The sequence below is a fragment of the Xiphophorus couchianus genome, chromosome 1, assembly GCF_001444195.1.
Source record: "Xiphophorus couchianus chromosome 1, X_couchianus-1.0, whole genome shotgun sequence".
Taxonomy (NCBI): Eukaryota; Metazoa; Chordata; class Actinopteri; order Cyprinodontiformes; family Poeciliidae; genus Xiphophorus; species Xiphophorus couchianus.
The window spans coordinates 7367964-7384769 of NC_040228.1; the positions used below are offsets into that span (position 1 = coordinate 7367964).

At 40.6% G+C, this 16806-nt stretch overlaps 1 protein-coding gene across 2 annotated transcripts in view; it reads right to left on the reverse strand.

Annotated features, from left to right (window-relative positions):
* Nucleotides 1–4593: 4593 nt before the first annotated feature.
* Nucleotides 4594–16806, reverse strand: part of spen (spen family transcriptional repressor) — a 28633-nt gene continuing 16420 nt past the window's right edge. For both annotated transcript variants that reach the window (XM_028024530.1, XM_028024538.1), the window contains 5 exons: nucleotides 8994–16764; nucleotides 8541–8885; nucleotides 7600–7794; nucleotides 6833–6991; nucleotides 4594–6746 (listed from right to left, as the gene is read on the reverse strand). In XM_028024530.1, coding sequence (XP_027880331.1) covers nucleotides 6615–6746; nucleotides 6833–6991; nucleotides 7600–7794; nucleotides 8541–8885; nucleotides 8994–16764 — 8602 coding nt within the window. In that variant the 3' untranslated portion in view covers nucleotides 4594–6614. The remainder of the gene's footprint in view (nucleotides 6747–6832; nucleotides 6992–7599; nucleotides 7795–8540; nucleotides 8886–8993; nucleotides 16765–16806) is intronic.

A 16806-nucleotide genomic window follows, 5' to 3' on the forward strand; every position in this document is an offset into this window, starting at 1 on the left:
CAAGGGATTTGGTGAAAACAGAAAGAATGAAGCCTGTTGAAGGAGAACCCTGGTTTCCAGTACAGTACGCAGCAGGCCCTGTTGGGGACACAGCAAGCATGCAGAGGAAGAACCTCTGGTCAGATAAAACCAGAACTAATTTATCTTTTTTTGGCCAATATGCAGAATGCTATGTGTGGGAGAAAAACCAAGACTTCGCCTTACCCAGAACACACGACCCATGCAGTGAAACGTGAAGGTAGCAGCACGACGCTTTCGTAGGGTAGTGAAGCTGGCCAGCTGATGAGAATATGGATGGAGTTACATACAAGGAAAAGCTGGAAGAGGCTTCAAACGACCACGGCCCCTGGCAGCCCGGAGTTGCAGTGGAATGGTTTTGATTTAATCACAAGAACGTGTTAGAATGGTCCAGTCCGGGTCAAGATCTAAATTCAATTTAAAATCTGTTGCCAGACCTGAAAACGACCTTTAAAAGTATCCTCCCAATCTGAATCTGAGAGACGAGGCAAAATTTTAATTTCAACCTCAATGCGTCCTTGGCTGGGGAGCAGGTTGAACGCAAATGGATGAAAAACTTTTCAGCTTTTTGTTTGCAAAACAGTTGAAAAAACTTGGGTCATTTAACTTCTACATAACGCTACAAAATACATTGAAGTTTGAAGTGGACAAAATGTGGGGGGAAAAAAATAGTTAAATAGTTGTGAACACTTTTACTGGACCTTGTCCAGTAAGTTATAACTGACTGGACAGAGTCCAGTCAGTTATACTTTTACTGGACCCTGTCCAGTAAAAGTATTCAAGTATTTTTTGTTTTATATCCTACTACCTAGAATCCTAAATACTTAAGTTTTTATAAGTTATGAATGAAATAATTAAACTTTATTCATTTTAAACTGGTGGAATTTTCCACAAGTTTTCCCGTTGACTGTTGGCAGGGGCGGCTCTAGACAGGTGCCAACAGGGGGCCAGTGCCCCTGTAGAAATGATCCTGGCCCCAGTTAGGGCCCCTGTGCTGAAGAGATAATGCTAAATGAAATTCTTAAGATGATATGTCTTGGCATATAAACTATAAATAATTGGACCAATTTCATCTTTTTTTACCTTCAACATTTTACTGTATCAATAAACTAAAAATTACGTTGTTGCACTTTTAGCTTCAGCCATCTTGAGACAGGATCACAGTTTTCTTCTGCTACACTAACACTGTGTGATATTAAGGTAAATGTTTATTTTTAATGCAGCTGACAGATTGCAAAGCTTGAGGATGACGTCTTGTTCACACTAAATGGTTTTGAGCAAAATTCATTGTGATGTTTAATAAAATTCATTATCAGATCCGAAATTTTGTTCATGCCATTTGAAACAAGAGTTTAAATTAAATAAGTAATTATTTTAACTTGATATTGTGAGTGACAGTAATACAGATGTGTGTGCTCTTTAAATAAGTGAGGGAAGTTGTTTTTTTTTCTTATATATTGTGAAATAATTTTTGGTTTCAATTGCAACATTAAGGTACAACTCACAATTTTTACTCAGATTTCATGAAGAGTGTCTCATTTATGGAGAGCAAAACTAATAGGTGTCAATATACATTGCTTATTCATTATTCCACTAGTTTTGCCTCTAGTGGTACACAAGTTCAAAAAACAATTGAATTATTTCAAAGGTCAGACAGGTCTGTTTTGTCCAAAAACCTTCTAAAGTTAAACTGAGATGGCTTTAGAGTTCTTTTCCAAACCTGGGAAGCTCTAAAACGTCCCAAACTGTTTCCCAAACTGGAAACGTGGCTGTTCAGTCCTGTACTGACATCTTCTGATAGATGGAGAAACTGCAGCTCTGACTGTGATGCGCTGGTCTGGTAATACTTACTTAAGACCTACCAATGAAATTTGTAGCAAATTATATAAACATTAGAGACACAAAAATTATTACGTTTTAAATAGATGTGTCATACAGTATAGTGAAAACGTTTTTTGCCCTCTTAGAGATTTTGGCAACATCAGAGTCGTTGCCAAACTTAGATGTTTTTGCATCATCAAACAAATTTGAATATCAGATAAACATAACCTGAGTAAATACAAAATGTATAAAATAATCTAATTTAATACTAAGTAGAGAAAAAAAACAGGCCATGAGAAACAAACATTGCTTCACCCTTGTTAAATCATGAATTAACTGTACTTAACCAGATTTACTGGAAATCACAAGCCAAGCCCAGGCCAGATTACGGTCTGGCCTATAAAATAAGATGAAATCACTTTAACAGAACTTCTCAGACAAGGCTAAAAGATCAGACGGGAAAGTAGGTGATTGACATCTCAGTCTGGAAAGAGTTTGACTCCAGTGCGTTTATCCAAGACCGCATCAACAACTCATCTAGAAGATCACCAAAGAACCCAGAACAACATCTAAAGCACTCTATAGAAGAGTTTCAAGATTTAAAAAAACAAAAAACATTGCTGATTTGAAGGAACCCAAATGCCAATCTATTTGCAACAAATGTCTTGATGATCCTCAAAACGTTTTGTTTTTTTAAATATTCTGTGGACTGAAAAAAGTTGAACTTATTGGGAGGCATGCGACCTGTTACATCTGATCTAACCTAAATCTAATGGAGATTGTAGCAGCATGATGGTTTAGGCAGCAGTGTTGCTTTCCCAGAACCTTTAGATGTATCCCCTATCCAACAAATGAATGATCAGATTTTAGCCACAATCTGAGGAGATTGTGGCTAAAATCTCTAAGGATTTCTAAGGAATCTCTAAGGAGATTGAAGCCTCAGATGTGTTGAGGAAGCAGAAAGACTTCTGAAAGCACCATTTGGCTTGAACCCTTTAGCGTTATGGTCAACCAGAGTATAATTTGTAGAATATAATTTGTGACCTTATTTTTAAGTGAGGCATGAATTAAACTTGACCTACCTTATTGAGCCTTTTCTACTGATTGGTTTACACCTGCAATACCAAACAAAGTCCACTAGATGGCACTATATCAATAAAGCTTTGGCCTGTTCAAGAACCTTCCTCACAAGAAGTTTGCATGAGAAAAAAATGCTAACAAAGACAGGGGATTTTGGGCAACAAATCTGACAGGTAAGCATACGTTTTCAATGTAGTACAATGTCAAAGGTTTTACTAAACATTATATAGTAATATTACAATGAAAACATTTTTTTATGAAGGCCAAATACATTTCTAAAAACACACTAGCAAATGATTGATTTTCTAATATATCACTTACTGACTTAAGCTGACATATTTCAACCTGTTTACTGATGCATATGCCTAAATTGTCACATTGTTCTTCTTCAGTTTTATCAACAAATACTAGATGGACAGCAAAACCTTTTATGGTGACAGGACACACAAATCTCAGGCTCTGGTACCAGAACAACCTGAACGATTCTGATCTGAGCGATGATGATGAGCAAACAGAAGATCCTGATCAACTGCAGCCCTGTGGAGATTGAAAATTTCCTTGCAACGCTGATTTTCATGAACGTTTTCAGGTTCTCAGCCATGGAGGATTATTGGCATTGTGATTCCCGTTACAACCTGATAGCTGATCTAATTCCAAGGAAGAGATTCAAGCTCTTGCGCCCTTTTCATTCATTTTCATTTCATGACAACTTTGGACACTTGCCACTCCAGCGTCCAAACGGTGCCTGGATGCCCCGCTCTCAGTGCTTTGTGGCATATCACCAGAAATAAAAGGACTTAGATGCCTCACAAATGCAGTTGCAGTTGGTTCTATAGCGCTCCAACTATTTGGTGCCTGTTGTATCTACTTTGTTAACTAGCCAAAAAAAAAAACAAGAATATAACTTTAATATAATTTTTTTTTTTTAATCCTAGTTTTAGCAAAAAGGGTTATCTAAACCTTTTGGTAGAGGTTTGTGTTTTTAAAACTACTAAGTTGTTTGAAAAAAAAAAAAGTAAAAACTTTGTTATTGATGATCTAAGGGAATAAAAAATGCACACACACACACACACACACACACACAAAAAAGAAATTATCTTTTTTTGGTGTGAACCTCAAAGGGTTAATCCAAACTTTAAATAGCGGCTTGAAGCTTATTTGATTTATGAAGCAGGATAACAGTCCAAAGAACACCAGTAGATTAACTTCCAAATGAGACAAAAAAGAAATAAGAGTGGCCCAGTCAAAGTCTAAGATAAAATTCTGTTGTAATGGTGCAGGATTACCTTAAACTGGCTACTTATGGTTAAAACTGTACAAAATGGCCAAAATAAAACTGTTCTGCGAAGTGAGGGACAGTTCATTAACATTTATCAAAGGAGACAAAATTGCATTTTTTGCCTCAAATGGTAAAAAGGTAAAAAGCTGAGAGTGCAATTATTTTTCCACATAAGGTCGAATAGCTTTTATTTTTACTAAATAAAACCATCAATGAAAAAGTTCGTATCGTATTACTTCTTGTCATATTTGTCACGTATGCAAATTTCTGATTATCTACAAAAATTAAAAGCAGAAGAAAAATGTAACAAGGCAAACACTTTTCAAAGCACTCTACACTAAAAGTTGCAGAAAGGAGGACTTTTGAGGATCACAAAGAAACAAAAACAAACGAAATGCAGAGTCATGGACCATTTAATGATCTTCAGAAGTTAAACAACCATTTATGTTACAGTTTAAAATGTCCTCATGGAGGAACAGCAAAAATACACTCAAAATGAAGGTTGATCAAAAGACATTTTTTTCATATTAATCACTGTTTTAAGACTGTTGTTTTTTTTTTTCTTCTTTCATTTGTATATCAAAAATTATAAGTGCCTTCAACATAACCATGAGAGTTTTCAGCTTGCAGTCATAGAAATATTTACACCACAAAACTGACAAGCATGGTTTTACTTTCAGCATCGGTTTCACGCGCTTCACCTCCCGTCTCTTTTTAGACTGCTTTGTTTTGTTTCACAAAACAAAAATAAAGACCCTGAATAAAGACAACTGCAAAGTGAGACGGAGGGAGTGGGGGGGGGGGCAACTACACGGGAGCACAGGTTAGAGACGTGGGTATTTACAGCTTGGCTCTAGGAGACAGACAGGAGGAAGGATGGAGACAGATGATCAACACATCCATTAGCGGCATAACGTCAAGTTTAAGTCACATTCTTTGCCTTTATGATCCTACCTTACAATTTAAGATATGAAAATAAAGCATGCTATACAACATGTGACACAAAGTAATGGCATGAATAAATTTAGTATGCAGACTTCCATATATTAAGGGGATGGGTTTTCAGACACCAGGGGGCAGTACAGGACAACGGGGGGAATGACGAAAGACAGAAAACACCAGCCTCTACAGTACAAAAAGTTCCTTCAAATGAAAACGCAGCTTCGTTGTGTAGAAAGCGCTGCAGTATTAGAATCATGTCAATAAACAAAATATTTAAAAATGAATCAATGTGCCCTCTGAACAGCAAAATACTAATTTAAATATGAAAATAGGTTCAGATCACTTTTTTCCCCCCCAAACACTTGCACGTAATGATCACTCGCAAGACATTTTGGCACAAAGTCCTTTTTTTTTTGTTTTGTTTTGTTTTTTTTTCTCTGCAAATCCCCTTCCGACTCCCTCCGATTCACATTCTTCCCCGGCTAAAAACAATAAATGATTCAGAAATAAATAAGAAAAAATGAGACAGCATACTTAAAGAAACATTGAAAGCACGATCTGTCTTGTAAAATAATTTGCTTGGTCTCTCCATTTTTGCTTCAGTCTTTCAATATTTACAATATCTACAGCTTCACAATTCTCCACAATACCTTTAGGCATACAGAAGATGCAAATGAAAAGGAACAAATTAAATAAGTCTCTTTTTTTTTCTTTGTTTTTTTTTACTGTCCCCTATTGAGGCATTGCGTGTAAAATATACAACTCTACGGATCCCATCATGAGTTCCTTGGGGCAGGGAACACGTCGCGATGGAAACATGAGATCGGAAATGTCGCAGAAACTTGCAGATGGTGTCGGAGGAAAAGCTTTGTGATTGATGAAGCCGAGAAGATTCTCCATCATTCCGTAGGCAATAGCTTTCTTTGCTCTAGCACAAGCATGACTGATCACTAGAATAAATTCATAACATGTATCAATTTATGCACAAATATGTACAAAGTTCGTAAAGTTTTGTCAACATAGTGCAATGGATTCTCAAGTTTAAAAAAAAAGAAACAAAAACAATCACAATCACTTTTTTTATGAAGGTAAAAAAACATCCTACTTGTAGGTCTCCGTCCACAGCTTTATGAATGTTATGAAATACAAAAAGGCAATGCAGAACACCTCCAAAAATGGCAGAAAGAAAAAACAGTAATCCAAAAATGATCATCAAAAATCCCCGTTCGACCCTTTGCGTCCTATTTAAAAGAAGGTCTAGCTTTTGGAATTCATCATCACAGGGTGATTTAAGGACTTGGTGAAGTGAAGGAGAAAACTTGAGTCCAAACAAAGTGAAAGATATGTTTTGTTCTTGCCGTTGTTTTGCAGTCAAACTCATAAAGATGAGGCATTTCCAGGTTCCAAACTGGTTCAATCCAAAAGGGCTGGTGTTGGCATTGTTCAGGAAAAAACAAACAAACAATGGAGGTAATTAAACAGAAGCTATAACAATCATGAGGTGAGGGGAAATGCTGGAGATGCTGTTGAGAAGGTCGGGAGCCAGGCGCGAAAGATGGCTCTCCGAGAATTCACACGGCGGGAATATTTGCACCACGTAAGCTGCCTGTAGTTGCAGAGATGGAACATAGTGTGAGTGGAAAAGCGGCAAACTCCACAAAAGGGACAGGAAAAGCTGAAACGAGAACAAACCTGATTAGAGCCAGGGTTGGGCACATTAATGATGCCAGCTGCCTGTTTGGCTTGCAGGTAAGTGATGAAGCCACTTTTCAAAGCTTGGGTTTGACCAAGGACGTCTTCTTGGTCTCGACCACAGGGTAGAGCCAGGAGCAAACAGTAGTCATTTTCCATCTGACATAAAAGAGACTTGACTCAGTTAAACGTAAAAAGAAATATCACAACAAACTTATGAGATTTATGGTCTACGACTCTATGTGATCCATGTTGTTGTGGCCATTTATGTTACATTTTGTAAACTGTTAGTTCTATCCATTTAATTTGTCTTTGGACAGTTAGAATATACTTAAGTCAGGTTAGAACCAAAATCTATAATTGACTTTTACATTTGGAATTTAGATGACTTTGGCAACCTTTGGAGCAGACCCTCCCATTAATTTAAGTGATTAAGAACAGACCGGGCGGTTCTTCTGCTTGGCAAATGTCTGGTGTGAAGATGGGAGGTTTTTGTAAAATTATTTTTTTGACCACTTTTTGAACTTGAAGATTATGTTAAGTTGTAAGAGATTTTTAGTATTTGTTTTGTTTATATTTTTTTCAAGAAATAAAGCATATATATTTGTATTTTCAAACAATCAAGTCAGACGTGCGTGCAAGAACCAAACCACCTGTTACCACCCCCACGGCCTTTGGTGGAAAGTTTTGGCTTTGGAACCCAGAATGCTACGACACATTCGTTCATCCATGTTGCTGGCACTCAGCTAAAATAATAAGGTACTCACAGTCATTCTGCGTGCCACACTGTCCAACTGGGAAACCTCAAGCCTCATCCTCTGGACAATACGGAGAAGAGATCCTCCTTCTGGAGGCGGGAGGGAGCGCTGAGCCAGGATGGTGTTTCCAGACACGAAGTGTAACTGGACGGCAGCCTGGTCGTTCTTCAGCGCCAAGAGTCCTTGCCAAACTATAGGATATTTCTGCAAAAAATAAAAAACAGAAAGTAATTGTAAGCATAGCTTCTCCTTTGCTTCAGACCAAAAATAATTGTATATAATGATAACTTGTGATGGCACAGAGAAATCTGACCGGCGAGTTGCAAACTCAAATCTTATCTAAGCTCTGTGAATGCATGATACACAAGTGCTGGCAGGAGGTCTATATTCTTCAGTGTGGTCATTGTTAATGAGGGACGAAGACTCGGAGTGAGCCATTTTCAACAGCAGCGAGGTGTTTAGAAGGGACGTTAGCAGGAACACAGAAAAAAATAAAAGGCATGCTGAAAGAGAGCAAGACTCTTAGCAGATAACAAGAAGGCTGAAAAGACTACAGCAAAGTTGCTACATTTTATCGTTTTGAGAGTTCAACCTCTGTCTGCAAAGGAACATGCTTCATTTGGAACGCTGGAAAACGTCAGAGCTAAAATAGATTGCTGTGTTAGTAATTCTAACCTCACTAATTGAGCTATCCTCCAAAGTTAGACAATGAATTCAAAATTTCAGTTCTTTATTCATTTCCTCTTTGTTTTAAAATGATAAAATTATTTTTTCATGCAGATGCTGCTCTCTCACACATGGTGCGATGTTGCCTCATGTTCCCTATGTTGAAATTGATGACAGCTAACAACAGGAAGTGTAGAAAGTCTATTTTAAGTGTTCTTCTTATTCCTTCTTGCACTATCTCTCTCATACCATCAACATACTGATGGGTCATATAATTCTCTTACTTTCAAAAGCTGCACCATGTCAATTGACCGATGTCCGGAATGTTCCAGCTTGGTATCATGTCGTGGCTGTTGTGAACTTGATGGGGGTACTGTTGGCGGAGGCGTAAGGAGGAAGGTGCGAGGGCCTTTCTGTAGAGACAGATCTGGCTTATGAGTGAGACCCATGGGCGACATCAAGGGGGACTGGTATGATGGAGAGATCGTTTCTCCTGATATTCGAGAAATGTGTGAAGGTTCAGAAGAGGTAGTGTGACGGAGATGTGGGCTTTCAGGTGTAGAATCATTTCCTCCTCCATGGGACTGAGATATTTTGCTTCGGTTTCCCAACTCATGCTCCGCGGGGATCTGATAAGAAAATTCAAATCACATTCAAAGATCGGTACACAATTCTGGTTTAACTGTAAAAATATCCTCAGAAATTACCACATGATAAAATCATAGTATGTTTCTTACCTGTGTAGATGAAATGCCCTGGTTGGCCAGATTGTGTCCCGGAAACTGGGAAGGGAAGCCCCGGATGTCTCGATATACTGGAAAGGAGCTTGTTCCTCCTGGATGCATTAGTTGTACTCCGTGGGGGTGAGAAGACATTAAAACAGGGCTGGATGCATGGACTCCTCTAATTCTACTTTCATTGGGGCTCAAATGCATTAGCTTTCCTTCTGGTGATTTGAGAGGCTCTTTTGGTGAGAATTCAATGCTCTTTACCAGTATTGGACTTCTTGAAGGTCCAGAGATGTTGCTTGGAGATGTTATTGCGGTCTCTGAGTTGCGAGACTGCCGTGCTTCTACAGATGCCTGTTCTCCTAGTTGCTGGTGCAGGAGTATGCGCTGGTGAATTTCTCTGTACTGGTCCATGCGGATGCCTGGGCGGAGCCCTCTGTGGTCACTGTGAACCACCATTACATCTGACTGTAAATGGGGAGCTGAAGGTCGACTAAGAGCTTGGTTAAAGTGTCTTGGCTCTTCTTCACTTACATTGCTGCCACCACTCCCTGACATTGACCTTTGGGGACTTGAATGAGACTGCAAAACCATATCTCGAATAACAGGCTGTGGTGTATTTGAGCTCTTTGTAGATCCTGGGTGCGGAGAAGGTAGGCAGCCTCCTCGCCTTCCATAGTTTATCCCTGGCATTGTTGGATTGTTCATTCTGGCTTCATGAGTTAATGACTGAGTGACACTGTGAGGCTGCATTATGACAGAGGACTGTTCTGGGTGGGAGTGATGCATGCTGGAAGGGTATGTAGACAGCGTTGGCATACCGTGACTTAAAACCACAGAAGTTCCAATGGGAGAGCTGCTTAGTGGACAGGTTTTGACAAAGGGTAAAGGGGAATGACCAGCTGTTCGTGGAGACTGGGGTTCTTGCTTGAGATGTAAAGCAGACCTATCATTTGTGTTGCTGGGACTAGGACTCATTCGTGTTCCAGGAATAGATGGGTGGTGTGGACTCATGACTGGGCTCAAGTTAGACTGCTGAACATTTTTCATGTTAATGTCCATTTTTTTTGTTAATGTATCTGTCACTAGCCCTCTTTTGCCATGCTGTTGCTGGATTACAGCTTGATTGTACATCAAAACTTGAGAGGAACTAACAGGTGACTGGAACATCTTCACCACACCTGGTGATGTTGTATGATAGTGAGCTTCAGACTTGTCGCATCCATGAACATCTTGCTTGATACTGGAAATGACCGGTTGAGAATTGTAAGACTGATTGGTTAAAAGGACTCCAGGATGCCCATAACCAGTAGGAGCTGAAGAAACTTTGGGGTTAGGTGACTGAGATGATTTGATGATAGGGTCTTGCTTTATCTGGGATTTGGACACAGATTGTTGAAACTCTATATCACCAGCACTGGCTTCAGGGATTTGACTAATTTTGGCTCTCATCCTGTGTGGTCCCTCTGTCTTTTGACCAGAATAACTTAAAACAACAACACCCTCTGATGTATTTACCCTCAAGCCAGGACTAGAACCTGTATGGTAAGGAGTCGGCTCAACAACAGACCGCCCTCTAGAAACATCTTCTGCTATCTCCACATTATGACAGCGGTTATTCTCATTGGAGTTTGATCTAAATTTCTGTTTCGGAATGGTCAGGCCAATGCTTCGATTGCTTAGGGAAATTCGTGGAGTTTCTTCTGTATCATAAGGCATTGGAATTCTACTTATGACTGAGGTAGTAGGAGACATAATTGTATGCAGTTTCTTTTCCCCACAGTTCTGTTGGGATTCTGTGAGGGGGGCTGGCTTATGGTGCAGTGACTTGGGAGGTAGAGGTGGTCTTTGTTCAGAATTTAAATGTCTTGAAACAAGTGTGTCTGTGGGATTTTCATTTTCTGACATCCTTGAATGATCCGACAGTGCCGATGATACCACAGTGGTAGCTATAGAATTGCTGTTTGACGCAGACACATATTTAGGTTCCATTAATATTTTTCTCAAGGTACTGGAACTTGGATCAATGTCAGAGGCCTTGGTGTCAGGGGGCATTGGGGGATTTGCTGTAGGCGTTCCAAGTGCAGTTGATGGAGGTATCGTAGGAGTTACTACTGTGACATGACGGGAAGGATTAACATAGATTCTGCTTTCTTCAGATCGCTGAGGCCAGTCAGGAGAAAGGGGCATTTTGGCAGGTCGCAACAGGGGTACACTAAGCTGGGAAACAGGTGATGAATTAGCAGGGCCGAAGGTAGGAGTACTTGGTACTGCTGTTTGAAGAGGCTTTTTAGTCGCAGAACTGCTGCTTGTGCCTAAATGAAAGGCAGATTCTTTGGGAACAGGCTGCTCTACTTCAGGCTGTTCTGCCTCTTTGGGGTTGTCTACAGTTATAGCACTTGTAACATCACGTCTACAAGTTGCAACGGCAGTGACCACAGAAGTCACTGCAGAAACTGCAGCTGTAACAGTCACTGCTTTTGAGTCTGTTTCTGGATCTTCTGGAATTGACTCAGGTAACTTTACGGGTGAGGACTCTGACTGAGAGACTTCATCAGCAGTGTCCCCCTTTCTGCTAGCTGGACCTTTACGATTTCTTGACTTCTTTGGGGTTCTTGCTCTAGATTTAATTGTCTTCTTGGGTGTACCAAGAAGAATGGGTTCATCAGCTGTCTTCAATTCTGTCATTGATGCCTTTGGGCTTGAGGTTCGAGAGTCATCATCCAAGTCTCCAGCAAGGATATTATTGATTGCCATGTGTGTTTCCGGTTCCATGATGTCATTGGAGGAGGATGAGGAAGACATTACAGATTCAGGTGTAGGAACAAGAGCAGAGTAAGTAGGAGCAGCAGTGAAGCCATCTGCATCCCCACAGGTTTCTTCAGCTGTGATGGAATCAATAGCAGCAGCTAGTTCTGTTTCACTTGCAGGATTTTCTCGCTTCTCCTCTTCAACTTCAACTTCTGGTTCCACTATGACAGGGGGCAATGCAGTAGGCGGACCAGGGGGTGGTTCTTTATAAGGTCTTGAAGGTTGGTCAGCTGTAAGTTTGGCAATATTTTCGACTGCCTGCTCCAGTTCCATCTGTCGTGCTAAAAGAACAGCAGCTGGATCAGCAGGAGGTTCAGATTCCGATAGTGCGTCTTCATTTTCTTGTGTAGTAATTTCTTTGGTATCTTTTGCAAAGTCTGCCATCCTTGTTTCTTCATTCTCTTTTACTACAATCCTGCCTTTTGTAATAGTAGCTGCAAACGTATCTGACTCAAGATCTTCAGAGCGAAGTAGGCTTTTTACGTCATCAACGCTAACGCGTATTTCTAGATTTTTCAGAGTGTGTGATTTGTCTTCAGTTATCTGTTTAGTATTTCGTTTTAACCTTGGTGTTTTAACTTTTAAAAATTTTTCAGGCTGTTTACCCCTTTCAGAGGCGTTAATGTCAAATTCTGTATCAACAGATATTTTTTCAACAAAATCTTTTGTATCTTTTTCTTTTCTGAGCACAGGTGAGCTTTCACTTTCTGCCCTGTCTGATGACTTGCCAGTAGGTTCTGAGCTAGCTTTGGGCTTAAGCTCTAATTCATCATTGCTTGATGGATCACCTTGTTCTGCTGACACAAATTTGTTCCCAGATGATTTGTCTGTTCTACTTCCCTTTTTGTTTGGAGTAGAGGAAGTCAGTGAAGTTTGTTGGACTTTTTGTGTACGAGGTGAACGCCATCCCTCAGAGGGTTTCACAACTTCTGCAGTATTTGATGCCTCCCTGGCCTCTGTGTCTGCTTCCACTGTTTTCTTCTGATCCCCTTTTACTGGTGATATATCTGTGACTCGTTTGACACCTCTTTTCGGCGGGCGTCCCCGCCTAGTATTGGTAGAAATTTGAACCTCTGGTTGTACATGGTCTTTGTCGGCTGCTCGTTTGCGCATGCAACGGGGGGACTCTGTTACTTCCTTCCCAGCTTGTTCATCATCATGTAGAGTGGCATAGACTGACCTCACGTTCCTCCGTCGTGTTCTTCCAACAATTAAACTCGATTCAAGGTTTTGTTCTGAATCAGACGCATGTATTGGAGACTTGGATGTAGTTTTAGATTCATATGATAATTTAGGTGCTTCTGCTCTAGGAGATGATGCCCTTTTGAGTTTCTCTCGGTCAATCCGTTCACTTTTCCGTGTCGCAGGTTTTTCCTTGCTGATAATATTGGTTGGTTGTGTCATACGTAATACAGAAAGGGTTTTGGCCCTTTTACCCTTAGTTTGTCTGCAAGTAGGTAATGGTTTCACTTCAGCCTCTAGCTCTGGCATACACGGCTCACTATCTGTCTCAATTTTTTGAGAGTCCTCAAAGCTTTCCATGGCTTGGCTTTCAATTTCAGGCTCTGACTTACTCACTTCTGAGGTTTTTTCTATCTTTGAACAATCAGAATAAGCAAATTCAATTGTCTCTTTTTCACAGGCACTTGGGGAAACAACAGGTGTGTGATGCTTATCTTCTAAAACATGTTCAACCACCAAACTATTATCCCCATCTGTTTTGGGTTCAATTAACTCTGTTTCAGGTTCTGGGTCGGAAACTGAAGGCGTGGGGTTTATGGGTACCTCAGGAGCAGCTAATTTGATCATATTTACAGGAGGAGAATGAGATGGGCATATCTCAAGAGATGGCTCAACCTTTTCTTCTTTGACAAATGGCACTGATTGATCTGTGGATGGATCTGAAGCTTCCTTCTCTGCTAGGCATGTTTCCTTGGGGGAAGGGAGGAATGATGACATTTTTATAGTTATTGGGGGGCTAGGTGATTTGTCACAAGCCTTTAGGGGAGCTTCTGGTTCCTTGTCAGATATCACATTATCACAACTCAGAGTTTCATCTCTTTTCATCTCCAACAATACTGGGTCACTTTCAGAGTCAGGTAGATTGTGGTCCTTGTCTTTTTGTTGCTGAAGCTCCAAAAATCGACTATGGAAAAGCACGATAGGTTCTGTTGAAATATCAGCTCCTCCGGATTCTGAATGTGTCTCTATAGCACCAGCCTTGATAAAAGGCTTACCACTTCCAGTTTCTAAGTCTTGGTCTTTACGTTCAAGACGCTGCAGTCGACGAGAATCCTGTTCAAAGATGGAGCTGTGCAAGAAACGAGAGGCAAATAATTCCTGACGTTCTTGGTCCTGTGGCTTGAGTTCTTCCTTTTTATCATGCAACGTTTCCACAGAATCAGTACGGATCTTCTTTTTTTTCATGTACCAAGAAGGAATAGGGCGTGGAGCTAGCACTGCCTTGTCTTTTTCAGAACAACTATGAGACACTGGAAAGCGTGAGGGGAGAAAAGACCAATTATCTTCCCTTGAGGAATACAAAGTCTTGGCTCTTTCAAGGAGTGCTTTTGTGTCAGGAGTTATTGTTTTGTCTAATGCAAATGAGTAAAACTTATTTTTCTCCAAGGAACCCGAAAGCTTGAGGTCAGTCATTCTCTCATCGCGATCCCTGAGAATATAAGACAAAGAACTGCTTGGTTTGTGAGAAATGTGTTTGTTGTCTCCATCGTCATCTGAATCAGACTGCAACTCTCCTGGTTCCAAGTCCTGACTAAGGCGTTTGCAAATATTTTCCCGTTTTAGAGTATCATTTGGGAATGTCATTTCCATTCTGAGAGAATCTGACTTTATTCTCCTCTCCCAGTGTTGCATTGCGTCATCATTAAATCCAAGTAAGGACGTTTTCAGCTTCGGGTGTGCATTGTTAGAAGACTGGAAATTTCTGGCTGTCAAGCTGAAATGATTTTTTAAGGATTCTGTGCGTGAATAGCTTTCGTCAGTTGGAGACGATTTTTGTTCCTTTTTTGTAATTAACAGACAAATGCGAGAAGTCTCATCATCTTCGTTTTCTGAAGACGGACCAGCTCCTATAGAAGACGACATGCTGTAGATGTCTTTATTGAATTCCTGGGAATTTGGAAAGTCATGCTCTCGTTTTACTTTCAGGACCTCGTGTTCAAAATTTTCCAATTTCTTTCGTTTACTAGAAGAGAAGTCATCGTGGGCAATGTCCAGATTTGTTTTCCCAACATCATGCAGGATATATTCTTTTTCCGAATGACAAGCCTCATTGTTTGGCAACTTTCCAAACTTGGCCATTTTATCAGGATCCCTAAGCTTGGATTGAAGCCATCGATCTTGCTCAATTTGTTTTGCACAAACAGACTGGTTAATGTTCACACAATGTTCATCTCCATCATAGTCTCTGCACTTTGCACTTCCCTCCTCATTTTCAGACAAAACCTGCTTCTGTTCTTTTAATTCATCCATATCAAAGCTGCCGTCATCTGATATCTTTGTGAGACTGGAGCCGTTTTCCCTTTTTAGAGCCTCCAAATCCATTCTAAGGAAGGGGGAGTTCTGTTGTGATGTAGAATCTTCAAGCAGCTCCCCAAAATGCGATTGCCCCTCCAGAGGCAGACCTAGAGATTTGCCTTCGCAGTCCCGTCCATCTTTAGGGCTGCTTACTGAAACCACACAGACAGCTCTATCCTTGTGTTCTTTTTTATGCACCCCTCTTATCAAAAGGACTTTCTCCAATCCTGTCTCCTTTGTGTTGTTCCACAGTTTATAAAGTCCAGCTCTACCAGTGTCTTCTTCGTTAGATCTCCTTTGTCGATCGGTTCTCACAGATTCTTCAAATCGCCTTTTTCTTGCAGCTAAACGATCAACATCCAGAGAAACATTGTTATCAAATCCAAACTCAGACTTTCCATGTTTTTTGGATTTGATTTTACCATCCTTTTCAGCAATCTCTATTAAGCTGTGTATATTTTTTTCTCTAGGCATCTTCCCATGCTTGTCACCTTTGGACGATTCTGAGCGGAATGTAGGACTTCTCTGGTCAGCTCCAGACAATGCCAATTTAGGACTCTCACTGCCAGCCCTCAATGTTTGCTTTTCTTGGACAGCATGACAGATCAATTTTCCTTCTTTTTCTTTGACACGCGTTAACTGCACTACACAAGGCAGAAGATCTAGCCTTGTTTTGCTGGAGCTTTCTTTTGAGGTTTTACTGGTTTTACTCCGTAGTCCAGACTCAGGGCTTGTGTCTTTTTCAAGTTCTGGTTCTATCTCCAGCGTTGTAGGCGATGTGACTTTAAATTTCTTAAGCCTTTGCTTCTCGCTTTTTTCTTTATCTCCTCTCTCTTTTCGCCCCGTTCTCTTCTCCTTTTCAACCAGACTCGCTCTTTCAATTTCAAAAACACGATCCTTCTCTAGTTTATCAGTTTTATTATATCTTTCAGCGCGTGCCTTTTCCAGTTTTTCAAATCTGGGTGGGGAAACCGAACTGCAGCTGCCACTTCTGTCAGATGATCGACAACAAATTCGCCTGTCTGAGTCACTTGGTATTCTCTCGGAGAGCGAAGGCGATGCGGTGGGGCTGACAGGACGTCGAGTGGAGACGTGAGTAGGGCTTTGGCTACGCTCGATGGTCCTTCTTCCATGATCACGACCACGATCCGTTTCAAAGCGCTCCCTCTCTCTTTCTCGCTCTCGTTGCAAGTAGCTGTATTTGCGAATGTCCTGCTCATAAGGATCAGCTCTGTATTCCCGATACTCTCTTGGGTCCTCAAAGTACTGTGGATCATAATAATCTCCTTGATATGGGTCCCATTCAGTATAGAACTCTCGACTTCTGGCGGGGTATTTCCGCCGTGGATCATCCGTGTAAGTTCCAGGTGTTCGAACATTCTCGTAATACTGTCTTTCTGTTTGAAACTCATATTGGCTTCGTCTGTCATCTCTGTCAAGAGAAACAAAAAAATCTGTTTTAATTTTGAGGGTG